The sequence below is a fragment of the Rhinopithecus roxellana genome, chromosome 6, assembly GCF_007565055.1.
Source record: "Rhinopithecus roxellana isolate Shanxi Qingling chromosome 6, ASM756505v1, whole genome shotgun sequence".
NCBI classification, from domain to species: domain Eukaryota; kingdom Metazoa; phylum Chordata; class Mammalia; order Primates; family Cercopithecidae; genus Rhinopithecus; species Rhinopithecus roxellana.
The window spans coordinates 128,721,715-128,749,182 of NC_044554.1; the positions used below are offsets into that span (position 1 = coordinate 128,721,715).

Genomic DNA, 27,468 nt, shown 5'->3' on the forward strand with positions numbered 1-27,468 from the left:
TCTCCTCCCTCATTTCTCCCATCCTTGTGGTCACTATATCTTGTCTTACCTCCTCAGAATTATTTCCTGAACATGGTGTTTTGTTTTTTTTTTTTTCATTCCATGTCCTAATTATTACTTCTTGCTTGGACTTTTGGAATTGTCACCTCTTAAGTCTTTTCCCTTGCCAGTTGTCTTGCATCTTTAATGTAATCATTATACTGCTATAAGCACAGTTTTTCTTAAAAAAAAAAAAAAAAAAAAAAAAAAAAAAACACACACACACTGATTTTGATGACAAATTTCTGTTGGTTCCTTGGTGAATTGGGGGTAAAAGACTCATCTCACTATCCTCCACTGTGTACCTTGTGTTCCTGCCAAACTGAACTCACTTTCTTTGGGTATATTTTTCCTGTCAGGAATACTTGTGCCTCTAATATACATGCTTTTTGCCTGAAAACCCCTAACTGTTCTTTGCAAACAGCTTTCAAATATCATGCTTTTCTGCAAAATATTCCTAACGTTTCCAGGTAAAGACAAGTGTGACTTTCTTTGAATATTCAAAGCACTATATTTACACCTTTACATTGTACTGTCACTATTTAAGACACTTGTCATCGCATCTGAAATGTCGGTTTCTTGAGGGAAGGAATTCTGGACTGTTTGGGATCTCATTGCCCACCAAATATATTTCTCTACTTGAATGTTTCTATTTCACTCTAACACATTGCCTGACATTTTACTACTTAGAGATCCTTTTACGTTGACAGTCACTTATTGATTGATTATTGTCAGAGTCTCGCTTTGTTGCCCAGACTTGAGTGTAATGGCATAATCATAGTTCATTGTAACCTCAGACTCCTGGGCTCAGGTGATCCTTCCACTTCAGCCTCCCGAGTAGCTAAGACTACAGGTGCATGCTGCCATGCCTGGCTAATTTTTTTTTGTTTGTTTGTTTGTTTTTAAAGAAATGGGGTTCCACTATGTTGTTCAGGCTGTTCTTAAACTCCCGGCCTCAAGTGATCCTTCCGCTTTGGCCTTTCAAAGAGCTGGGGTTGCAGGAGTGAGCCACCATTTTATTTTTTAAAATGCATATCTCTGAAAAGACATCTTTGAAACTCACTATCTTTGTATGAATTATTTCAATTAGATTATTTTCCTCATGATATTAAATTGAGAACAACAGTACCAAGAGAATGAGAGTCTTCTTGGAGATGAGATGGGAATGATAGACATAATGCTTTTTGGAGAGAAAGTAGTAGTCGTTCAGTAAGATGATGTTTGGTATATGAGAATATAGTTTTTCATCTCCATTTGGCCCCAAATCCCATAACTTATAACTAAGGCAGCACTGGAGTCTCTGTTGACAAGAGTTTACAGTTTACAATAAGGTTTTTGTGGTTATAATGTTAAAAGGATCCAGAAAGTTCAACTGGTGTTACATATTTTAATGTTGATGAGCCAAGAGTTTTTTTTTCTATCGGGTGTGTTGTTATTAATACACACTTACTATCATCGGTTTGAAATTACATACCACCTTGCTTTGACAAATCTTAAGAACTTTTGAATAAGTTATCAGAGTCCTGACCACCCTTTAAGAAAAACAGTGCACTGCTCTTCAAACCTATTCCAAGAGATCACCTTGGGGAATTACATATGTTTTCTAGTCTTGTTGAAGTCCTTCTTTTTTTTTTTTAATGTCTTTGGAGAATTTTGTTTAGAATACTCTTGGAGTGAATCTGTCTTTTAGGGGTAGATGTGACTTTTGAAAATAACCAAATGTCATTAAAAACCTAATGTGGAGAGTAAAGTAGGTGATTAAGTTAGATTTTCTTATTTATGGTGACAGATTATGATGGTTATGCAGTGGGAGTCACTTTAAAATTTAGTTCAGACTGTCTCCAAGAGTAATTTAGACAAGTAGAGTTATTAATAATACAAAAAGTCTTCTATAGTAGACTGCTATTTGTTCACCTAATCCTCTTTTCTCTCCCTCTTGAGCCTACTTCTAGGCTGTAATTTCTGGCCCCCTTTGCAGTTATGTATTTTTTTCTTTGCTGACCTCTGCTGCAGTTAGATAAGGCTAAATGATAAAGAACAGTTTCATTCTTGTTAAATTTAAAAATTCTCATTTGGTCCTCCTCATTCTTTCTTTTCCCTCATCTGCCAACTGGATGCAGAGAATCTAGCAAAGGACTCTGACCAAGGCCCAAATGGAATGGTGGAGCCATAAGATGAATGAAGTCTGAATTCCTAAATGATCATGTGAAAAGCAGTCTGTCGGTCAGAAAATGCATATTGGGCTTTTATTGTGATAAGGCACTAACTTTTTATAAAAATAAAGCTATAATTTTAAATTGTAGCTGCTAGCATTACCACCCTTACTGTACTTTAGAGTTTGAAGGAGGTAGTCCACTAGCTGCTGCTATTGGAGCCACTTTGAAAATTAACCTTGGGCGTTCCTGAATTCCTTATCTAATCTGTCACATTGACAAGTGTGGTTAATTTTGTGTTGGCAGTGCCTCTGTCAGTACAAGAGACACTCCATCAACCCATTCTATGTTTGTGTTTGTAAAATGTCAGAGCATAGAAATCGTAGTCTTTTATATAAATGAGGAAAATAGAATGACAATTGGACCTGAATTCAGGTTGTTTTTTTCACTGTCTTGTACTTTATTCACAGTGGTTTTAGATGAGCCTCACATAAAGAATATTAACAAGAAATATGGAGCTATTCTACTTGAGGCTCTTCCCAAAAGTCTGCTTTGGCATAGAGGTCCAGAATAGGCGATTTTAAATTTTTGAATATTTATTTCATAGTAAAGGCTAAGGAGACCACTTGTGATATCCACAAGTTTAACAAATGTTTTGTAAGTAGATATACTAGGTGTCAGATAAATGAAAATATGACAACATTCTTGCTTTTTAGGAGCATACCTCCTGGTAGATAAGTCTTGCATTAATCATTTAAGTGCAAAGTAAACAGATTTTGAATGTTAGTTTTTTTCCTCTCCTCTCTCATTCTAAAGTGAAAGTAAAATAGTTGAGGTATAGGTGAAAAGAGAGATACAAGTGTGTGATGGGACATTTCCATGAGAAATAAGTGAGCTACATTATTTATAATGCTCCTAACATGCATAGTCCAGTTCTTGTCACCTGGTGATACTACATACATTGAAAGGATTTTAAAAATGTAATCAGAAGTGAAGGGAGAGAGAAAGGAGAGGAAAAAATCCACTGGAGCTATCTGACTTGGTGTGGTTTTGTTTTCCTCCTACTTTGAGATGAGTCCAGTACATCTGGAGGTATTATTCGGTTTTGTATTCCAAATGCCCCAGCTATTCTAGGTATTGTTAATGGTTCAGACTGTATCTAAAACTATCATCTGAGATTAATTCACTCATTTCTGGGTCACTTAGGGTGAATAGTGCTCTTTAATTGTTCGTTGAGGAGAAAAATTTAAATACAGTAAACACTCAAACTTTGTGACTGTAGTCTGTTTGTATCTCCTGGACAGTGCCATTTTGACTGAAGCACAATTCAATCGGTAATATCAATTGACTCTTTTTGACTAAGATAATAATGCCCAGTTTTGTGGCTATTTTAGAGAAATAAAGTATAATGCTATCCTCCAATATTTTATGACACTTTGCTCTACACCTGTTCATGTTGCTGGTTGTTCTATTTCTTCAGTTGCTCTCAGTCCTTGGCAACACTTTCTGGCAATCTTTTACACACAATATTTGTAGAATTGTTGAGGTGGAAGGTGTTCTGTGTATGCAGACATAGACTGGTGTTTTACTGTATTCTGTTTTACTCGTGAACTCTGCAAAACTGTGATTTGTGTAAGACATTTTCCTTCAGGATATTTTCTGCAGCTTTTGACCATTTCCAACTTTATGAAGCATTTAATTTTGGATAAACTACTGCTTCACAGCTACATATTTGATTCTTTGGTGTCAATATATATGAAGGTAAATGGTAGAATAAACATCTGTGTTTCTGTATTTCTGAAGCCTTTGTTCTGTTAAATCTAGTTATTCTGGGTTTACTCTAGAAAAGTGTAGCTAGTTGTGTTTCCTAGTAAACAACATATTCACCATTGCTGGATTTGGGGACACAGTGTGGGCGTGGGGAGAATACAGCTTGTAGGCTATATTGCATTAAGCAAATCAGTGGTATCCAGACATATTTCAGTACAGATTTCTATTTATCATTTGTTTTGCAGCAGTAGATTAGCTTGACTGGCAGTCATACCTTAGGTTAAGTAGTTATTCTTTTTCCTAAGCCTTTCCCGTTAATCTCTTCTACATTTAACCATGGATTTAACTCTTCACCCTATTACTAGGCAGTTACAAGCTAATCTGTAATTATTACATAATCAAAGTGTTTTAAGTGCTTGAATCTTTTGTTTATAAATTGTGTATTAAAATATATTTGGATTTGGAATTCTACAACTTTTCAGTTTAGATATCATGAGAAGGGCTATTCACTTGTCTAGGATACTGTTGTGTTTTCTGTATTATATTTAGATGTTGCTGTTTATTCAAATAGGAGATAACAATGCTGATAATTTGCCAATTAGAAAATAACATTCTAATTCTGAATGTTACTTTTCAGAATAGAGAAATTATAGGCATATAGCTATCTAAATACATTATTTTACATGGCATAATTTGACTGTCCTTTTGTAGAGATTCCATAATATTAATAGTCATAATCAGCTTTTTCTTGGCCTTGAAAATAATTTTAGGGATACTTTATTCTTTATTGACATGTCCAGTAGAGGGTACGGTGGTGTGAAAGGAGCCTGGTTATTCTCTTTGTTCCTTAAGAGGCCCTTCTAGATTTACCCCATTGCAAGGAGAAGATCTTCCTGAAGGCTTTTATCTTTTCTATATGGCCCTTTCTTCAACCTCCTTAGCCCATTATCCCATGATTTCTCATGGTAAATATCTTTCTCCATAAAAGGAACTACTATTTCTTAATCCCTTCCTGGTTCTTGCTATAGACTTCCATAGGATGCACTTGGAACTTTGTGAGTGTCAGGCTTGGAGGGAGAGAATAGGCAAAAATCTATTGATGGTTTTAGTGTGAATCCTCCAATTTTAGTTACTTTCCCCTCTAGATTGAGTGGGAGCTGATTTCTTTACTAGGTTATTTAGGAAGAAAACTTATCTCTCTAAGGTTAGCCAATTCAATGACGTTGGAGGAATATGAAAATTTATTTATTTATTTTTCTCTCTCTCTCTGTCTGTCTTCTCTCTTCTCTCTCTCTCATATATATGTGTGTGTGCGTGTGTGTGTATATATATATATATATATCTGACTCTAGAAAGAATTTAATAACTCACATTTAGTTATCAGACATTCTGGAAATCTATAGTCTTAAATTCAAGTGTGTTGAGAGGGAAATAGTATAATTTTACTATCCTTCTATGGTCATTTCTTCCATTTAGTGGTGGAAGACTTGCCCATAGAGATACTGAACATACCGCTACTCTCTTCTCCATCAAAGGTGCTAACTGAATGACTCACACCTTCCACCAGTTCTTAGGTTAATTCCTTTCCAGGCTTTTGACTGAAGAGCATTCTCTAATAGATTTTCAGGAAAGACTCATAGGAATAATATTCCATAAGTCCTTGCTAGTTCTATAGCAAGAACTCAGATAAAGGTTTTTTAATCTGTGACCTTTATACTTGAAGATTACTTTAGCTTTATCAAATATATTTGGTATGTTGATTATTTTCCCCAGGTATAAGTATGTCCTTTCAGTATGTCTTTCAAGTTATCTTTTATTTTAGGAGAGTTTTTAAAATTACAGTTTTTAGTATTTTTTGTTTTGTTCCTTTGGTGATTTCTTGAGGGACTCCTGTTATACACATATGTTGGACCTTCTTTGCCTGTGTTACATATTAATTTCTCTTGAAATCTTGTCTCCTCATTTTTTTAATTCTATAGTTTTTTTTTGTTTTGTTTTGTTTTTTACCATTTCCTATTTCTGTTAAGGCATTACCCATTGTGTTTATTCATTCTTGTGTTTCTTGTAACTTAGACTTCATCCCTAAAATAAGTTTTGATATCTCTTCTAAGTTTTTCCTCAGTTTGATCACCTGTTTTCATATCTTCCTTGCTGTCAAACACATCATTTCTGAGTATTTTTTAAGTACTGAGGTTTTTCATCACTGTTGTCATTTAAAAAAGGATTTTTAGCTTACTTTGAAATGTTAGGTCACAATTTTCATCTTATATGGGTATGTCTTTCTGGCATGCTTTCATTCTTCATAGGGACATCTTTTATTCTTTGTATGCTTTTATTCCCTTATGATAACTTTAGGAAGAATCTGCTATTCTTTTCTATTGTTCTTTTTTTTTTTTAAGTAAAATGATTTTTTTGTACTTTTTAATAGGGTGGATAGTTCATGATACCATTTCTGTCTTCAAGGCTGTAGTGCTCCCACTTTTATTGTTTTTGTAAAATGACTTTTAAAAAAATTCTCGATTCTGCTGTCTCCCTGACTCCATTGTCCAACTTTTTCTCAACCTTCTCTTTTCTTTGTTTCTGTCTGCTCAATTTTGATTAGATTCCCAGTAATTTCTCTTCACTGTTGGATTCCATGTTGGAAGCAGTTCTTTTTTGTTAGATATGAGCATAGTCATATTGCTCTAGTATCTCAGACTTTATTGAGTTGATGTCATCTTGCCTTCACTTGCAAATCAGATTGTGTGGAATCTCCTCCTAATTTAGCTACTATTCTAGATTGGCCCTTTACATTTACCTATTAGTGAATTTGTTCTCTGGACCATCAGAAGCCTGGGTACATTCCTTTGCTGTCTCTCACGCAGATGCTGATACCACTATGGCCCAATACTTTTTTATGCTTTCTCCCAACTCACTTACATTTGGTGTTTTATGGAGATATTTTGTGACATTATTATGTTGTAGATGCCAGTACTCCTTGACTACAATGGGGTTACATCCTGAAAAAAAAAATTTTTAAGTCAAATATGCATTTAATACCCCTGTAAACCCATTGTAAAGTAAAAAAATTGTGAGTCAAACTATCATAAGTCCAAATGCTTCTTGACTTAGGTACTATGGGGTTATATCCTGATAAACACATCAGAAAGTCAAAAAATTCTAAGTTGAAATATCGTAAATGTGGAACCATCTGTATTGTCCTTGAACTTTTGGCTGTTGTCTTAGCCTGTTTTGCATTGCTATAACAGAGTGTCACAGACCAGCCTAGCCAACATGGTGAAACCCTGTCTCTACAAAAAGTACAAAAATTAGCCAGACATGTTGGTTCATACTTGTAATCCCAGCTACTCGGGAGGCTGAGACATGAGAATCACTTGAACCTGGGAGGCGGAGATTACAATGAGCTGAAATCACACCACTGCACTCCAGCCTGGGTGACAGAGTGAGACTCTGTCTCAAATAAATAAATAGAGTAGCTATAGAATATTATAGCTAGTTTATAAAATTTTCAGACTCAGGGTTAAATTATTTAATGAAATTAAATTATTAAAATCTAAATTTCACTTATATATTAGAGCAGTCTGATTTAATTTTACTCCGGCACTTTCACAAAAAAGAAATTCATTTTTCACAGTTGCAGAGACTGGGAAGTACAGTATCAAAGTACTGGCATTTGGTGCGGGCTTTCATACTGTGTCATCCCATGACAGAGGTAGAAAGGCAAGAGAGCAATAGAGGGTTGACCTAGCTCTTATAACAACCTGCTCTTGTCATAATATTAATGCATTCATGAAGGCAGAGCTCTCATGGCCTAATTGCCTCTTAATGGTCCCACCTCTTAGAGTGGCAATTAAATTTCATCATGAGTTTTGGAGGGGACATTCAAGTGTAGCAGCTTTCTTCATTGCTGTCTGTCTGTCGTTAAAATCTATTCTGTCAGCATCTTCATATTGTTGGAATACTTTGACAAAACTTTTATGTAAGGAACTGTCTTGAATATTGACTTACTACTCTTTAATGGACAGAAAATGCTACATATATTGCATAGATATACATAGAGATACACACAAACACACACATACACACTCTCCATATTTGTCAAGGTAATGGTTTCACTTCAAACTCTAACAGTGTTTGTGTTTCTGTATCAGTGTTTGAAGTGAAACTGTTATGTGAACAAATATGGAGAGTATGTGAGTATGTGTGTTTGTGTTTTATGTATGTCTGTGTATTTCTGTATGTATGGACATCAATCCCAAGTAAAAGCAGGTGAAAAATTTTAGTAGTATCCTCTGCTAGAAGAGTTAATATTTTTCTATTCGTTACCTCTATTTCTCATTAAATAAAAAGCAAATTTTGAGGGAAAATGCTTTTTCCTATATGTCATATATTGAGGAAATTATTCCCTACTTAATTATCAAGGTGTTTGACCAGTAATATTAGCACTTTGGGAGGCCGAGGTAGGCAAATCACTTGAGCCCAGGAGTTCCAGACCGTCCTGAGCAATATGGCAAAACCCTGTTCTCTACAAAAAATATAAAAATTAGCTGGGCATGGTAGCAATTGCCCGTAGCCCCAAATACTCAGGAAGCTAAGGCGGGAGGTTCTTCTGAGCCTGGGAGATCAAGGCTGCAGTGAGCCGAGATCGTGCCACTGCACTCCACCCTGGGTGACAGGGCAAGATTCTGTCTCCAGAAGAAAGGAGACAGAGCCCATTTTATAACCTTTGTTGTTGTGCTTTTGTTAAAAACAGTTTTTCTTTATAAGTTGAGATGTAATAGTGAGTCTGTCTCGTTTGATAAAAAATTTTCCAAACTTCTGTGCTTTAACTAGAAGTTAAATTCACAGAATTTTGTGAAATGTTGTTTTCTGATGAGGAATATTTGTGTTCCTTTTGCTTACAATATGACTTTCCACCTTTGGTCAGTTATTTTAATTGTTTTTGTAGTTGCTAATACTTTGTGATTACTTTAGTATATGAACTCATGAGTCACAGTGGATTTTAGATGTTTGGAATTAACAGAATTCATTTGAAATTTATAAGGCTGATGAATCTCCTTCTACTAATTACTACTTTGCTAAAGTTCCTTAAAGGACTATCATTCTGCCACCCCCCAAAAAAATGAACTTAAAAAATATCTTTTGCCATATATGTAATTAAAAAAAATATATTCCAAATATCAGAGCTCCATCTTAATTTGTTGTGTACTTTTTCAGTGCTTGTTACCAGGCTTCTTGTAGCCATATTAGTGAAGTTTTCTTTTCAACCTTGATGCAAAGATACTCCCTTGAGTTTTCTTTGAAAATAGATTGAAGACCTCCTTCTAAATGTCTTAACTTGTGTGTCATTTGACATAAGTTTATTGGGTAAGCTATAACCTAGAGAATCGTGCCTAAATAGCTGCCTGACTACATTTTTTGGTTTGTTATTCCTGATGGACCTCAGGTTACAGAGTTTTGTCAGGCCTCATTTGGTCAGAAGCATGTTTGTTTTTCTTGTCAGCTTCTTGATTGGTTTCTTTCCAGATTCTGCAGGGCAGCCATGTGGTCATTTCTGCATGTTTTCTAGATTGCATGTGTGGCAGGGTTCCAGGTTTGGTTGATTAGTGTTTCAGATTCTGCCCACATTGAGAAAACTTCAGTTTTGCTCTTTAGTTTTATTTCAGATAGCATATTCACAACTAGTATCCTTTCTGTCACTTATGTGAAGTTCATTTGAATTTGGTGATTTTATTTTATGTGGCCCACGTATTTGGCTAATGTTTCATCATTTTATATGCCAAGAAGGAAGACTGTTAATGACTGTTGAAGTGCTTAGATTATGCTAATTTAGGAAAACGAAATCTAGTAATAATTCTATTGGATGATAAATATTAATGTACATATTGGGTACAGATTGGGTAGAAAAACATACAAGTCACCTTTCCACATGTATTCTCATTTTGTTACCTTTTTTTTTGAAATTTATTTTGAAAATCATTCTCTATAACTGCGAGACAAGGAGAAAATTAATGTTAGTAGTGATAATACATTAAAAACTGTAGCTTTCAAGATACTACTTCTCATTACAGAATTAATGAAGTAAATTTCTGTTAATAAAATTGAGCTTTAGCAAATTTATGCTTAGCCTTAGTGAACCAATAACAGGAAAATTCCCCACCTGTATTTATTTATTCGCTATTTTTGATCTCGGGTAGATTAAGAACTATATCATTTCCAGATATTTTAAAGTTGAAGAAAAGCAACTTAATATCTTGTATTCAGTCTGTTCTTGATGAATTTGGTATTTTGATTTCAATGAAGATTGAATTAATATGAGTAAGTGAAGTTAAACATCATTAAAACCTCACTGACTACCTGTTAAAGATTTTATAAAGTAGCTATAGAGGCTGGGTGTGATGGCTCACACCTGTAATCCCAGCACTTTGGGAGGCCTAGGCGGGCAGATCACTTGAGGCCAGGAATTCAAGACCAGCCTGACCAACATAGTGAAACCCTGTCTCTACAAAAAATACAAAAACTAGCCAGACATGTTGTTTCATACTTGTAATCCCAGCTACTCGGGAGGCTGAGACATGCGAATCACTTGAACCTGGGAGGCAGAGATTATTACAGTGAGCCGAGATCACACCACTGCACTCCAGCCTGGGTGACAGAGTGAGACTGTCTCAAATAAATAAATAAATAAATAAATAAATAAATAAATAAATAAATAAATAAAGTAGCTATAGAATATTATAGCTAGTTTATAAAATTTTCAGACTCAGGGTTAAATTATTTAATGAAATTAAATTATTAAAATCTAAATTTCACTTATGTATTAGAGCAGTCTGGTTTACTTTTACTCTGGTACTTTCGTTTTGTAAGATAACCTACTTTGTTTTTTTCAGACTTACATTTTTGAGGAGGTAGTTTTTTTGGTTTCAGTTTATTTTATTTTTTTTTTATTTTTAGTTTTATTTTTTTTGAGACAGAGTCTCGCTCTTGTCGCCCAGGCTGTAGTGCAGTGGTGTGATCTCGGCTAGTGAGCAACCTCTGCAACCTCTGCAACCTCTGCAACCTCTGCCTCTTGGGTTCAAGCGATTCACCTGTCTCAGCCTCCTGAGTAGCTGGGATTACAGGTGCCCACCACCACGCCCGGCTAATTTTTGTACTTGTAGTAGAGACGGGGTTTTGCCATTTTGGCCACGCTGGTCTCAAACTCCTGACCTCAGGTGATCCGCCCACCTCAGCCTCCCAAAGTGCTGGGATTACAGGCGTGAGCCACCGTGCTGGCTCAGGAGGTAGCTTTTATTGTAACTACTTTCAACTTTTGTTTGCATGCAAAATGCCTTGTTTGCGTGGTTGGGTCTTTTTCCGAAGAAGCTATACTGTACTTTATCTTTCTTACTTTCCAGTGTTCCTAAGCATTCTACCTTAGAGTGTTTTGTATTTAGGTTTTAAGGTTCTTATTGCCATGGCCAGAACTTAATTTATTAATAGATAATGACCTTTTGAAGGAGCTGACTGCATGTTTAAATTTATTAGATCGAAAAGTTTAGCTGCTAGTCACAGATTTCAAAGAATTGGTTGACTTTTTTGCAGGAGGATATTTTCTAGAGTGTATAGTCAAACTTTTAATGTCTCTAAATAGGTTATTGCCCCCCAAAATTTATTTTTTGAGGTACAGAAAGAAAATATTTCTGTATTTTTATTTTTTATTTCCTACATATACATTTATATTTTTCTGTTTTATAATATATAACATATTAGCAATATCATAGATATCCAGTTCATAAAGAAGCAGCTACACATTACTGCATGCCTATATATTTACTAATAGGAACACTTAGTCAAAATAATTTGAAGACCACAGTTCTGACAGAGTAGTTACAGAAAGTGAACACTAAGGGTAGAGCGTGTGATCTTTTTAAAGAGATAGGTAAAGATTCAATGATTAAAAATATAATAGGCTGGGCGCGGTGGCTCATGCCTGTAATCCCAGTACTTTGGGAGGCCGAGACGGGCAGATCACGAGGTCAGGAGATCGAGACCATCCTGGTTAACACGGTGAAACCCCGTCTCTACTAAAAATACAAAAAATTAGCTGGGCGCAGTGGTGGGCGCCTGTAGTCCCAGCTACACAGGAGGCTGAGGGAGGAAAATGGCGTGAACCCGGGAGGCAGAGCTTGCAGTGAGTCGAGATCGCGCCACTGCACTCCAGCCTGGGCGACAGTCCATCTCAAAAAAAAATATATATATATATAATAAAAATTAAGGAAATATAGAGTAAATAATTGAAAGTAAATATAGATTAGAGTATTATTATACAGACCAAGGGACTCATTTATAGATTATTTATGTATTTAACTCATTATAAAACATTAAAATGGGCTGAGTATTGTGACTCATACCTGTAATCGCAGTGCTTTGGGAGCCTAAGGGGAAAGGATTGCTTGAGGCCAGGAGTTTGAAATCATCTTGAACAACACAACGAGACCCCCATCCCCACAAAAAATTTAAAAATTAGCCCGATGTGGTGGTGCACACCTGTAGTCCTAACTACTGTAGAGCTTGAGCCCAGGAGTTCCAGGCTGCAGTGAGCTATGATCACACTGGTACACTCCAGCCTGGGCAGGCGACAGAGCAATACCCTGTGTCTAAAAAGAACAAGGCTGGGAGTGGTGACTTATACCTGTATTCCTAGCATTTTGGGAGGCCAAGGTGGGAGGATCGATTGAGCCCAGGAGTTTGAGACCAGCCTCGTTAACATAGTGAGACCTCATCTCTATAAGTTTAAAAAATTAGCTGGGTGTAGTGATTCGCACCTGTGGTCCCAGCTACTCAAGAGACTGAGGCAGGAGGATCACTTAAGTCTGGGAGTTTGAGGCTGCAGTGAACTGTGATCATGCCACTGTCTTCTAGCCTTGGGTGACAGAACGAGACCGTCTATAGAAAACATAAATAAAATAAATTTAACGCCACCCCCTCAAAAAAACCATTAAAAATGGTTCCTATTGTTTATTTACTAAACTAAAAGGAGTTTTAATAATTAAATGGACTACATACAACTTTTCAAATTGTTTGGAGCAATTTAAGTAGAGGCGCAAGTTATTCACTTAGAATGGTGTTTCCTTATCTGGTTATAGCTGACCTTTATATAGGCCTTTTAAATTTAGAGGTCAACTGATAAATGTTGGCTTTGCCTCTCAACAATTTGTTGTCTTTTGTTTCTTCATGGTGGAAGGAATTTAAAGTAAACTTTAAAATTTTAAACAAATTATTATAAATTGGATAATGGGAGATGTTACTTTTCTGTTTCCCAGTGTTGCTAAAATTAGTAGGTATTTATCACCAGGAAAAATATTCAAAAAATTAATATAAATAACTTCTAGTCATGTTAATAGAACTAGAAACAGTTTATATGTCTTCCAAGTTACCTATGACATGGGGAGGAGGTAAAGATAAAAGGAGAAGAAACAAGCAATAAAACAGAAAGCAAGTAGCAAGGAAACATTCCAAAATAGGAAAAAATTACATGACAAGTTAAACCAGACTTGTTATAACAATAAATATAAGTGGGATAAGCTCACCTTTTACAATCAGAAGGCTTGCTGCAATGTTTTTTTCAAAAAGTATAAAAACATACTTTGTTTTATGATACACATAAAAAAAATCTTTTAAGAACTTGTAAATGAAAGGATGGCATACCATGCAAATTAACAGAAAGAAAGCAGAAGGGGGTCATAATATTCAGTATGATAAAATTTAAAAAATAATTAATGGGACAAATTATAATAGTGATGCATATAAGCTATAATGTTGATGTCAATAATCTATATGTACCCTTTGCCATTACGTAATGGCCTTCTTTGTCTCTTTTGATCTTTGTTGGTTTAAAATCTGTTTTATCAGAGACTAGGATTGCAACCCCTGCTTTTTTTTCGCTTTCCGTTTGCTTGGTAGATCTTCCTCCATCCCTTTATTTTGAGCCTATGTGTGTCTCTCTGCACATGAGATGGGTCTCCTGAATACAGCACACTGATGGGTCTTGAATCTTAATTCAATTTGCCAGTCTGTGTCTTTTAATTGGGGTATTTAGCCCATTTATATTTAAGGTTAATATTGTTATGTGTGAATTTGATCCTGACATGGATATTTGATGCAGTTTCTTCCTAGCATCGATGATCTTTACAATTTGGCATGTTTTTGCAGTGGCTGGTACTGGTTGTTCCTTTCCATGTTTAGTGACTCCTTCGGGAGCTCTTGTAAGACAGGCCTTGTGGTGACAGCATCTCTCAGCATTTACTTGTCTGTAAAGAATTTTATTTCTTCTTCACTTATGAAGCTTTGTTTGGCTGGATATGAAATTCTGGGTTGAAAGTTCTTTAAGAATGTTGAATATTGGCCCCCACTCTCTTCTGGCTGCAAATCAAAACCACAATGAGATACCATCTCACACCAGTTAGAATGGCAATCATTAAAAAGTCAGGAAACAACAGATGCTGGAGAGGATGTGGAGAAACGGGAATGCTTTTACACTGTTGGTGGGAGTGTAAACTAGTTCAACTATTGTGGAAGACAGTGTGGCAATTCCTCAAGTGTCTAGAGCTGGAAATATCATTTGACCCAGCGATCCCATTACTGGGTGTATACCCAAAGGATTATAAATCATGCTACTGTAAAGACACATGCACATGTGTGTTTACTGTGGCACTATTCACAACAGCAAAGACTTGGAACCAACCCAAATGTCCATCAATGATAGACTGGATTAAGAAAATGTGGCACATATACACCATGGAATACTATGCAGCCATAAAAAGGATGAGTTCATGTCCTTTGCAGGGACATGGATGCAGCTGGAAACCATCATTCTCAGCAAACTATCACAAGGACAGAAAACACTGTGTGTTCTCACTCATAGGTGGGAATTGAACAATGAGAACACGTGGACACAGAGTGGGGAACATCACACACCGGGGCCTCTCGTAGGGTTGGGGGAGCTGGGGGAGAGAGAGCATTAGGAAAAATACTCAATGTAAATGACGAGTTAATGGGTGCAGCAAACCAACATGGCACATGTATACCTATGTAACAAACCTGCACATTGTGCATATGTACCCTAAAACTTAAAGTATAATAAAAGAAGAAAAAAAAAGAATCTATATGTGATAAATAATATAGAACTAAAATATAAAGGTCAAAAACATGCAAAGAATAAAGAGAATTTTTAGAACTCAATAGTAGTTTAAAGATTTTAGAATACTCTTCTGAGTCTGTAACAGATAAAACTGATAATTATTCCTATATTCTGTAATTTAATTCAATTGATATATAAGACAAGGAACTATATATTCTGAAAACAAAATACCTTCTCTTCGATGTATGAAATGTTTATAAGAAATTACCATGTTTTTGGTCACAGAGAAAATTTCAGGTAATTCCAAAGAGTAGAAATGGGTTCCACTGGATTCTCTGCCTTCAGTACAATACAATTGGAGCTAAAGTAATACAGATAAAGAGGAACTCTGGTAATTTTCAGATCTTTTCTTACAATTCTTGGGTCAAAGGAAAAAATAAAAACTGCAGTTCTAAGCTATTATCTGCATAATGTGATAACATGCATTTTGTTCTGTTTTTCTGGTAAACTAATTATTCTGATTTCAGAAAGGTAAAGGACAGCATTCAATAATAAGTGTTTCTTCACCCTCTGTAAAAAGGAAGGCATTTTTGATGTGAGATATAACTCTGAAAAGACTCTTAGCCTTGGGAACCTGTAAATCTGCTGGATTCTATCATAGAATGCACATTAGTAGTAAATTATTTAGGATGGATATATGGAAAATCCTCTATAGTTTCCTTATAGATGCGGTATTCAGTGTGATTAATTTTTAACAGAGATACTTGTGATACCCCTATGGGAAGGAGAAGTTATGACAGATTGATTGAACTATGTATAATGTCTAGAGATTTTGGGTTCTTTTTACCTCTGTCCCTTGTTTGCATCTCTTGTTCAGTGTTCCTCTAGGCCTCAAATTCTTCGTCTGTGAATGAGGAAGTTGGATTAAAATATGAAGTTATTTATACATGTTATTTTTATATAGCTGTGAATAAATTTATTAAGTGAATACTGAATGTTGACTCCTATTTAGTCTGTAGGGTTTAAACTTATGCTCTGATGGGGGAGAGAAACAGGCTTAGGGTGCCATGAAAGCAGAGACAGGCAAGTATATCTTGGAAGGGGAGAGGAAAGGGCATTGGGGAAATTTTCACAGAGTCAGTGTGACATCTGAGCTGGTCTTGAAGATAAATGAATTTGTCAAGTAAACAAGAAAGAGAGTTCTAGGCTTAGGAAGTAGAATGTACAGAGGCAGAAAGAGTGTATTTTACCTTTGGAAAAACACAGGCCATTCATATGATGCTTAGCATGGGATTATGGAATAGCAAGATATTAAACATTGAGGTATATCGCACACAAATCGTGAAAGCTTATTATGTCATACTAAATAATACGGGTTTTAAATTAAAGACAATGACTAACCATGGAAATGTTTTCTATTTGGGCATGACACTGTAAAATTTAGTTGAAATGGATACAGGGATAGCAGTTAGAAAACTGGCAGTTCAGGTGAGACATGAATGAGTCTTAATTAAAATAATGGCAATGAGATGATATGCAGATTTTTATAAAATGGATAGGCTTCATAGGGTCTGTGGAAGCCCTGGAAATGTATGTAAGATTTGACATGAATGTATTTTCCTTGGGACATGGTTCATACATTTCATCTGATCATACAACAGGGCTATTAGTGTAAATATACATATAATGGGGAAAATTGACAGGATGACATTCTACAAACTATGAAGTTAAAGAACTTTAAATTTTATTTTCTTCACTAATGACTTCTCTTTTTTTTTTTCTTCACTTTTTGTAGCGGACAGGGCAAAATCTCAGCAAGTTCGAACCTCTAGTACAATAAGGCGAACCTCCTCTTTGGATACAATAACAGGACCTTACCTCACAGGACAGTGGCCACGGGATCCTCATGTTCACTACCCTTCATGCATGAAAGACAAAGCTACTCAGGTAAAAAAAGCAAATCAAAATCAGTTTATTACCCTGCACTTCTTCTGTTTTGATCACAGTAAAGAAAATGTAATATAATCAAATTTTCCCAAATTTGAAATAAATCCAACCAAGAAGAAAGGAAAAATCCATTGTTTTAAATAAACTTTGCAAGAATTGTTTTTTGTCATCTGGATTTTAGAAGTTTTGAAATTCTTTAACACTTAAATAGCACATCAGTCTATATTACATAGTTTTAGATATTTACATTTATTAATGTCTAAAATTAATAGACATTAATTTTAAGAATTGCTTTGCAATAGCAATTAAAATGACTAGTAACCATTTTAGAAAAATATAATTTTTTAAAGAAGAGTTTGCACAATTCTTGAAAATAATTTATAAAGTAGTAACACATGCTTAATGAAATCTGTGTTGGAGAATTTATTTTTTTCTGTTTAAAACCAAGACTAAAAGCCTTCAGAGGGAAATATAAATTAACTGTCACATTTTCCCTATTTTTGGAAGGATCTCCAAGCTTTTGATTTGAAAAGCTTTTCCTCCATGTCAGGAAAAAATCTGAAAACATCTTTATTCATGATTATCTGAGTTCTTGACCATACCTTCATAACTGTAGTCAATCAGCATTTATTGGCATAAAGAAGAATACTAAAAACATAAGAGTTAGTCATAGGCTTTAAAAAAACCTGGAGCACAGTTAGGTAGATAAGATACACATTTATAAAAATTGGTAAAAGAAGACAGTATGTAATTAGATGTTAGATGAATGGAGTAGGTAAATGTGAGGGCATTCAAAGGAAAGAACATTTTGGGCTTTGTAGGTTAGGGAAGTAGAATAATTAGAGTTTCATGTCTGAAGACTGAGGAAAAAGAACATTTTGGACATGATCTATAGAACTCTGCTTCTCAGTTTTTGTCATTTTCTTTCTCAGGCAAGCTTGAAGCTGTGAAATTGGCTGCTTCTTTATCATCTAGCTCATCAATTCTGTCCTTATAATATTTTATGCTGCCGTACTCTTTTGCTTTCCATTCTTCATTTAGTGAGGAAGACGATGAGTTTAATATGGCAGGCAGTGGAATTTCCAAATAGAAATAACTAGCAAAACTTAGAGGTGTGGGCTTGGACAATTAGAGATCTGGACACAGATAATTAATTCAGAACCATCCTTCCAGAGGAGTTAGATTCACAAATATGATAAAATGTAGGTATAGAAAATAAAATTTAAAAATAATTAAAAAAAGAAAAATTTTAAAAATGTAGTTATAGAGTATGAAGGAAGAAGGTCAAGTGATAGAGGACTTAGTTTTTGGAAAGGTACACGCACACACAACAAAACTAATGTATTCATCTGAAAGCAGCAAGAGGAGGAGGTAGTTAATATTTATTAACTATGTATGGTATACTGTTTGTTTTATAACTTGTTTCATTTAATTCTCACAAGACCATTGCAACATTACACAGATGGAAAAGCAGTCACTCAGGGAACTTAAATGATTTATCTGGGAGTATAACGCTAGAAAGTGTTGGAGTCAGATTTCTAACACAGGCTAATCTATTAACCAATATGAGCTCCATTTTTATTAAAATAGGATTATAGGATAATACATACATACATATGTATGTTATGTATATATGTACCTAGTGCTGTAACATTGCACTAAAAAATGGTAGCTATTGTTTTTAGATTACCAAAAACACTCACAAAAAAACCAACATATGAAATGTAGCTATGTGCTGACAGTGTCCAGAGGGAAACATCTTGCTTTTTTTTTTTTTTTTGAGACAGAGTTTCACTCTTGTTGCCCAGGCTGGATCATGCCTATCATGATCTCGGCTCACTGCACCCTCTGCCTCCCAGGTTCAAGCGATTCTCCTACCTCAGCTTCCCAAGTAGCTAGGATTACAGGTGCCCGCCACCATGCCCAGCTAAGTTTTTGTATTTAGTAGAGACAGAGTTTCACCATGTTAGTCAAGCTGGTCTCAAACTCCTGACCTCAGGTGACCCACCCGTCTTAGCCTCCCAAAGTGCTGAGATTACAGGCATGCGCCACCGCGCCCCACCCAGAAACATTGTCTTATTCGCTCTTCACAAAAACTCTGAAAAAGAAGATAAGCCAGAGAAAGATCGAAAAGCTAAGTGAAAAACTGGAATAGTGAAGCCTTAGAAATCAGAGAGAAAGCTATTCTAAGAAAGGAAAAATTGTTGACAGTATCAGATGCTAAAGAGAGATCATGGTGATTAAGGACCAGATTTGGGGATCAGAGGCACATTGTCTTGGAGAGTGCAGTATTGGAGATAATGGTAGAGTAGGAGACCCAGATATTTGGGAGTTAAGAGAGTGATGTGGAGATAGAAGAAAATAACACTGGATATGTTTCTTACACAAGTCTGTTTTTTTATCTGTGCAGTGGGGTTAATAAAACCTAACCTATGATATTACTATGTGATTAAGTATGATAGTATTGAAGGCAAATTTGGCAAACACTATATACACATTTAAGTTGTGAGTAGTATATGTAGACATGCCCACTTGTAACATTTGCAGGGTCTGCAGCAAATATAAAGGCCAATATACTATATGTATGTAGGTTAAATTAACAAATTATTGAGTAAAATATACTTTGTCCTCCCCCCCACCAATGACAATCTTCATATGGACCTGGAAGATGAGGTTTAAACTAAGAATTCTCAGATTCTTCAGAGTTACGTGCCAGTATATGTCCACATGGGCCAGGCCCACTGGGCCCACCTCGTCTGAGCCTAAGTCCCATTCTCTTCCTACCCTACAATCTATTCTGTATTTTAAGCTGGCTTTACACATATACTTGGACCCACCAGTCCTCACATTCAAGTGCCATCCTCAAGCAAGAACCAGGGAACAGGTCTGCAGACCTTAGAAGCCAGGCCTACTGCTGTTTGGTCAGGAAGTTCCTGGTTTTAGATTACCTGGAGTACAGTTTACAGCCAGGATGGGCTCGTAATGTCCATGCTTTTTGCTCCCAAAGTCTCTTATCCCATGGGAAGGGGCATGGCTGCTAGAAGGCTAGAGCAATTTCCCCTAAATTTTGAGGTCCAGGATAAGGGCTTGTCTGGCTTGCATCTATCTGGATGTAGGTCATTTATTTGAGAAGCTTGACATTGAAAAGAAGGTAAAATATAGGACTCATTTTACAGATAAGGAACCCGAGGCTTAGAGAAGTTAAGTAATTTATACATCATTACATAGCTGTACATTAATATGTACCATGTACATATTATGTAACGATGTAACATACATATATATTACATCGTTACATAATATATACATCGATGTACATATTACGTAACGTCGTAAACAATGTAACATACATATTATATATTATATCGTTACATAATATATACATGGATGTACATAATCGTTATGTAATATGTACGTAGTACATATTAAGTGTGAGGACAGTGAACCCAGACCTGGCTGATTCTAAAGTGTTTCCTTTTTTTTCTTCAGCTGTCTGTTGCCTTTTATGGCAACTACTAACCACTAACCTACTTCTTGCCTCACAAGCATAAGAAATGGTCTTGCCTTAACCATCTGTTAGTTTAATTGGAGATACAAGAGATGAACATATGAGACTTTTTATGGCGTCATCCGTTCCTCCTGGATTAACTGTTGAACTCTTAGGGTGGGAAGAAGTAGTTTTATTTATGTAGTGGAATTATGTAGTGGACATTGATGGAAGGAACGTGGTATACTCAACTTGCTACAGACATTAAACACCTGGGTTGTTTGGCCTTAGTGGAGGGTGTCTCCAGGGTGTTCTTCCTTTTATATTTCTATGTTTCAGCTCCCTTAATTATTGAGAGCTTGACATAAAAAATTTAATATGTTTAGTATGTTTATATATTAAAAAGAAGTAGCATAGTGTTGTGAAAAGATTGTAGACTTTGGAAGCAGATCATGTATTCAAATCAAGGCCCAGTGAGGGAACTTTCTGGGATTATGGAAATGTTAATTTTATTTAAAAATTAGTTAATTTTAATTAAGTAAAAATTATGTATTAGTGGTGTACAACACGATGCTTTGATAGGCACACACATTTGAAATGATTATATCAGTCTATTTAACATATGCATTTTTTTATGTGTGGTGAGAACACTTAAAATCTACTCTCAGCAATTTTCAAATATACAATATATTTCACTGTAGTCATCAAGATACACAGTAGATCGCTTGAAGCTGTTTCTCATAACTGAAATTTTGTGTCCTTTGCCCAGCATCTCCCAAGGACCCCTAGCCTCTGGTAACCACTATTCTACTCTCTATTTCTGTAAGTTAAATGTTGTATATCTTTTTTTTTTTTTTTTTGAGACAGGGTCTTGTTCTGTTGTCCAGGTTGGAGTGCAGTGGTGTGATCTCGGCTCACTTCAACCTCTGCCTCTCAGATTCAAGCAATTCTCAGGTCTCAGCCTCCCAAGTAGCTGGGAAGTAGCTGGGACAACAGGCCCCCGCTACCACGCCCAGCTAATGTTTGTATTTTTAGTAGAGGTGGAGTTTCGCCAGTAGAGGCTGGTCTTGAACTCTTGGCCTCAAGTGATCCACTAGCCTTGGCCTCCCAGAGTGGTGAGATTACAGGCCGGAACCACCATGCCTGTCCAGTTGTTATATGTCTTAATAGAAGTTTGAGTTATGTTGATGAATTCATTTATCGGAACTTACCCAAGTGTACACTTGTGCATTTTGCTGTATAACTTTAAAAATACAGAATATGAACAGAAAACAAATACTGAACTCAGATGTTTAGAGATGAAGTATACTGCCGTCTGCAACTTTGAAATGAATAAAAAATAAGATCAATTGATGGGTGGATACCTAGATAGATACCTAGTGGAGCAAATAGAGCAAAATGTTATTTGGAGAAGCTGAGTATTGGCTTTATAGGCCTTCACTGAACAGTTTTTTTTTTTTTTAACTGTTCTGTTTGAAATTTTTATTAGTAAAATGCTAAATAAAAAATTCATGGCCCACCGACTTAACTGCTTTGTGACCCAGTCTTAAGCTTTCTTTCCTGTAAATTGAAGTTACTAATACCCGATGTGCACATTCACACATTTATTCTAAGGATTAAAAGATACAGCTTTACATTTTTAAGACCTCTGAAGAAATGGATCACTGCCAGTTATTTAGAGTCATCTGTTTAGCCTTGTAGAAAGAAAAACTAAAATCCATTTGTGAAATTTAATACTTTATTACTGTAGCCTTGCAGATACAACCTTTTTAAAACAAAAAATGTATTACCAACTCTTAAAATTGAACTTGCAATTAAGGTTACTGTAATAAGAAAGTAATTGTTCTTCAGTCTTCACCCCATAGTTTAGGTATAGTATCTGGACAAATTTTAAATTCTGTGTTTGAGTGTGTTTTTAAACGTGAAAGTAATATATATTCTTTGTAAAGTGGCCAAGTGATAAAAATAACATATACAGCAATAATCAGAGGTATTTCCTACAACTTCCCAGGTATAGTAGTGATTAGAGCTGTTCATAGATATTGGCATTCTCTCTCCTGGGCACATGGTAGGATTCTACTTCTCTGCCCACTTGAAGTTAAGTGTGGCCATGAGACTTGATTTGGGAAGAAGCTTTAAAGAACTGGTACATTCTCTCTGATGGGGAAGTAACTGTTCTCTCCTACTCTGTCCATCTGGGTCACTGACAGTGACAAGCATAACCTTCTTAATGATCCATACATGTAGTATGAGCAATAAATTAACATTTGCTGTTTTAAGTCATTTGGATTTGATGATTGTGTGGTTACTATCCTATAATCTAGTCTTTACTGACTACTATGCAATGTATAACCCCTTTAAAGAAATTTTTGTAGGCCTTTCAGAGCATAGTATGTTATTTTTCTTAATTAAAAGCTTTTCAAAAGATTCATTGTGGGCATAAAATCAGTATCAAAATAGAATGAAAAAAAGTGAGCGCTAGAAGTGTTTTTTTCTTAGAGTTTTGCCATTTGCTTAATTGTTTTCTTAATCTTATTTAAACTTTAAAAAAATTGTATCTTAATAGTTTATTTTCCTGTTATACCTTTCTTTGAGTTTTATGGACCTTAAAACTTTTTCTGATACAATTAGATGCGATTTTCTTTGTATGAGTAGTCCATCCAAAACAGCCCCTGGAAACAGGCTACCTCAGCCTCAAAATGTCACCTCTCTTGAAATGTCCATTAAACTAGAAGACATGATGGTGTTAATCTACAGAGTTGATTTTCATTAACAAGCTTTCTACAAGTGAATGTATTCAGTCTTAAGAGGAGAAACCACCACTGTCTTCTTCTTCTTTTTAAATGAGGATTTAAAATGCTTCTGATTCGATTTATATTTTAATAAAATGATGGATTTAATGCTTTTTATATGTAACTTGTAAAAGAAAAAAGTTACTTGCGTCAACATAGAATTTCCACTTTAGGAATATGCTCCCTGCCAAGGTCAACATCCTATCATAATATCTTATAAAATCTCTGTGCTTCTCAGTTCTTGCAGGGATGCTTAGTGATACATTTATAGACATTCTATAATTATCCCAGAATGTTTTTAATTCAGCTAAATTAAAAGAAATAAATATTTCAGGTTATGTATTTTTGGGTTTTGTCTAATTTTGTTTTAAAAATAATGCTTTCTGATGGTAAAATAATCCATGTAATATAGAAGGACATGAATAGTAGTCACTAACTCCCTAGACCTACTACTTAAAGTATTATTAACAGGTGTTTTTTGGGGGGTACATATTTTGAGAAATTTTCTGTACTATAGAAATATATTGTTTAAACATATACACATAGAGATGGAATCATACTTTATACCATGTTACTGAGTTGCTTTTTCCATTTGATGGATCATGGGCGTCTCTCTTTATAAAATGTAAATCCCTACCTCATTTTTTTTTCTATTATTTAAGTTGTGGTAAAATATATATAACATGCTAGCCAGGCATGGTGGCCTGTGCCTGTAATCCCAGCTACCCAGGAGGCTGAGGCAAGAGAATCGCTTGAACCCGGGAGGCAGAGGTTGCAGTGAGCCAAGATCACGTCACTACACTCCAGCCTGGGCAACAGAGCGAGACTCTGTCTCCCCCCAACAAAAAAAAAAAAAAAAGAAAGTAAAAGAAAAAAAGAAATTTACCATGAATGAAAATGAATTAACCATTTTTTTAAATGTACAGTTCCATGGCATTAAGTGCATTCACATTATTGTACAACCATTACCACCATGCATGTGTAATACTTTTTCACTTTTTCCAACTGAAGCTCTGTATTTATTAAATACTAGCTCTCCATCCTCCCCACCACACCCCAGCCTCTGGTAGCCATCATTCTACTTTCTGTCTCTGTGAATATACTCTAGGAACCTCATATGAGAAAAATCATACAGTATTTTCCTTTTTTGTCTGGTTTATTTTACTTAGTATAATGATTTCATGTAGCCATGTGTCAAAATTTCCTTCCTTTTTAAGGCAGAGTGATACTCCTTTAGAAATACATACCACATTTTCTTTATCCATTCATCTGTGGGCATTTAGGTTGTTTCTGCTTTTTGACAGTTGTGAATACTACTGCTAGCAATATTAGTGTATGGATATCTTTTTGAGTCTCTGCTTTCCGTTCATATATATATATATATATATATATATATATATATATATCCAGAACTAGAACTGCTAGATCATAGGGTAATTCTGTGTTTAAATTTTTGATGAACTGACATACTGTTTTCCACTATGGCTATACTATTTTATACTCCCGTCAGCAACACACAGGGGTCCCAGTTTTTTGTTTTGTTTTTGTTTTTGTTTTTTGGAGACGGAGTCTCGCTGTTTTGCCCAGGCTGGAATGCAGTGGCATGATCTCGGCGCATTGCAAGCTCTGCCTCCCGGGTTCACACCATTCTCCTGCCTCAGCCTCCCCAGCAGCTGGGACCACAGGCGCACACTGCCACGCCTGGCTGATTTTTTGTACTTTTAGTAGAGACGGGGTTTCACTGTGTTAGCCAGGATGGTCTCGATCTCCTGACCTTGTGATCTGCCCACCTCGGCCTCCCAAAGTGCTGAGATTACAGGCGTGAGTCACCACGCCCAACCAAGGGTCCAGTTTTTCTGCATCTTTGCCAATAGTTATTTTCTTTTTTCCCTTTTTAAAAAATAATTGACACCTGGTATCTTACTGTGATTTTTGATTTGTGTTTCCTAAATGATTAATGATGCTGAGCATCACTTCATCTGCTTTTTGGCAATCTATATTTCTTTTTTGGAGAAATGTCTATTCAAGTCCTTTGTCCATTTTTGAATTGGGTTTTTTGTTGTTGAGTCTTAGGAGTTCTTTATATATACTGGATACCAATCTCTTATCAGATACATGGTTTGCAAATATTTTCTCCCATTCTGTGAGTTGCCTTTTTATTTATTTATTTATTTTTTTGAGATGGAGTCTCGCTCTGTTGCCCATGCTGGAGTGCAGTGGTGCAATCTTGGCTCACTGCAAGCTCCACCTCCCGGGTTCATGCCATTCTCCTGCCTCAGCCTCCCTAGTAGCTGAGACTACAGGCACCCACCACCACGCTTGGCTAATTTTTTGTATTTTGTAGTAGAGACGGGGTTTCACTGTGTTAGCCAGGATGGTCTTGATCTCCTGACCTCGTGATCCACCCGCCTCAACCTCCCAAAGTACTGGGATTACAGGTGTGAGCCACCACGCCCAGCCAGTTTCCTTTTTATTCTTTTGATAGTGTACTAGTTTTAAATTTTGATAAAGTCCAGTTTCTCTATTTTTCCATTTGTTGCCTGTACTTTTGTTGGCATATTCAAGAAACCATTGCCAAATCCAGTGTCAGGAAGCTTTCTTCTTCCTTTCTTCTAAGAATTTTAGCCTTTAAGTTTAGGTCTTTAATCCATTTGAGTCCATTTTTGTATAAGGTAAGAGTCCAACTTTGTCCTTTTGGATGTGAATATCCGGTTCTCGCAGCACCACTTGTTGAAAAGGCTGTCCTTTTCCCTTTGAATGGCCTTGACACCCTTGTCAAAAATCAATTAATTGACCGTATATGTGAGGGTTTTTTTCTGGCTGCTGTGTTGATTACAGTGGTCTGTACCTTGTGGCCCTTTGCGTTACACCATAATTGGGAAAGATTTTTTCCACTATCAGTTAAGAAATTTCATTTGGGCCAGGCGCGGTGGCTCAAGCCTGTAATCCCAGCACTTTGGGAGGCCGAGACGGGCGGATCACGAGGTCAGGAGATCGAGACCATCCTGGCTAACACGGTGAAACCCCATGTCTACTAAAAAATACAAAAAACTAGCCGGGCGAGGTGGCAGGCGCTTGTAGTCTCAGCTACTCGGGAGGCTGAGGCAGGAGAATGGCGTAAACCCAGGAGGCGGAGCTTGCAGTGAGCTGAGATCCGGCCACTGCACTCCAGCCTGGGCGACAGAGCGAGACTCCGTCTCAAAAAAAAAAAGAAATTTCATTTAAACTATATTTTCTTTTAATAGTTTTATGCTTCTTTTAAAATATTTGTTTCTTTGATATTTCTGGAGTTTATTTTGATGGAAGGCATGAGGTGATATCCAGCTTTATTTATTTTTCAAGAGTTTATCTTTTCCCTGCTGATTTGAGATACCATTGTTATATCATAAGTTTCCATTCTTATTTGGATCTCTATGCTATAGTATATACCATTAATATCTTTTTAAATACTGAATTATTTTAATTGTATTGCTTAGTAATTCATTTTAATTGTGTGGCTAGTCTTGCATATTTTTCTCAGTTTTGTAATTTGTCAAATTCCTCAAAATGTTTTATATTACAATTAAATATGAATTCAGGGGAATTTATTACCATATTGAATCTTATCCAAGAAAGGGGTATATCTTCTTATTCATTCAAGTGTTATGTTTGCCTTTCAGAATATTTTATAGCTAATTATTGGAACAACACATTTCTTGTTAAACTTATATCTAAATATTTTGTCTTCTTTGGTTGCTGTTGTAATTAGGATATTTAATATCTAATTTATGTACGGGACATCTTCAACTTGACTTTTCTTGTTTCTAGTAATTTTTTAGGTAATTTTCTTTGGTTTTTCAGGTATACGATCATCCAAATAGTAATTCTACATCCTTTTTGTTATTTATTTTTTGCTATGCATCCTCTTTTGGAGTTGAATTTGTTACCACTCCCAGAACCAGGTAAACTAACAGTTATGGTACTGAATGCCTTGACTCTTTTTTTTGGGGGGGACGGAGTCTTGCTCTGTTGCCCAGGCTGGAGTGCAATGGCATTATCTTGGCTCACTGCAGCCTCCACCTTCTGGGTTCAAGTGATTCTCCTGCCTCAGCCTCCTGAGTAGCTGGAATTACAGGTGCCCGCCACCATGCCCAGCTAATTTTTTAATTTTTTAGTAGA

At 35.9% G+C, this 27,468-nt stretch overlaps 1 protein-coding gene across 3 annotated transcripts in view; it reads left to right on the top strand.

Annotated features, from left to right (window-relative positions):
• Nucleotides 1–27,468, top strand: part of GLCCI1 (glucocorticoid induced 1) — a 134,014-nt gene that overhangs the window by 21,707 nt on the left and 84,839 nt on the right. For all 3 annotated transcript variants that reach the window (XM_010353066.2, XM_030932059.1, XM_030932060.1), the window contains exon 2: nucleotides 16,880–17,031. In XM_010353066.2, coding sequence (XP_010351368.2) covers nucleotides 16,880–17,031 — 152 coding nt within the window. The remainder of the gene's footprint in view (nucleotides 1–16,879; nucleotides 17,032–27,468) is intronic.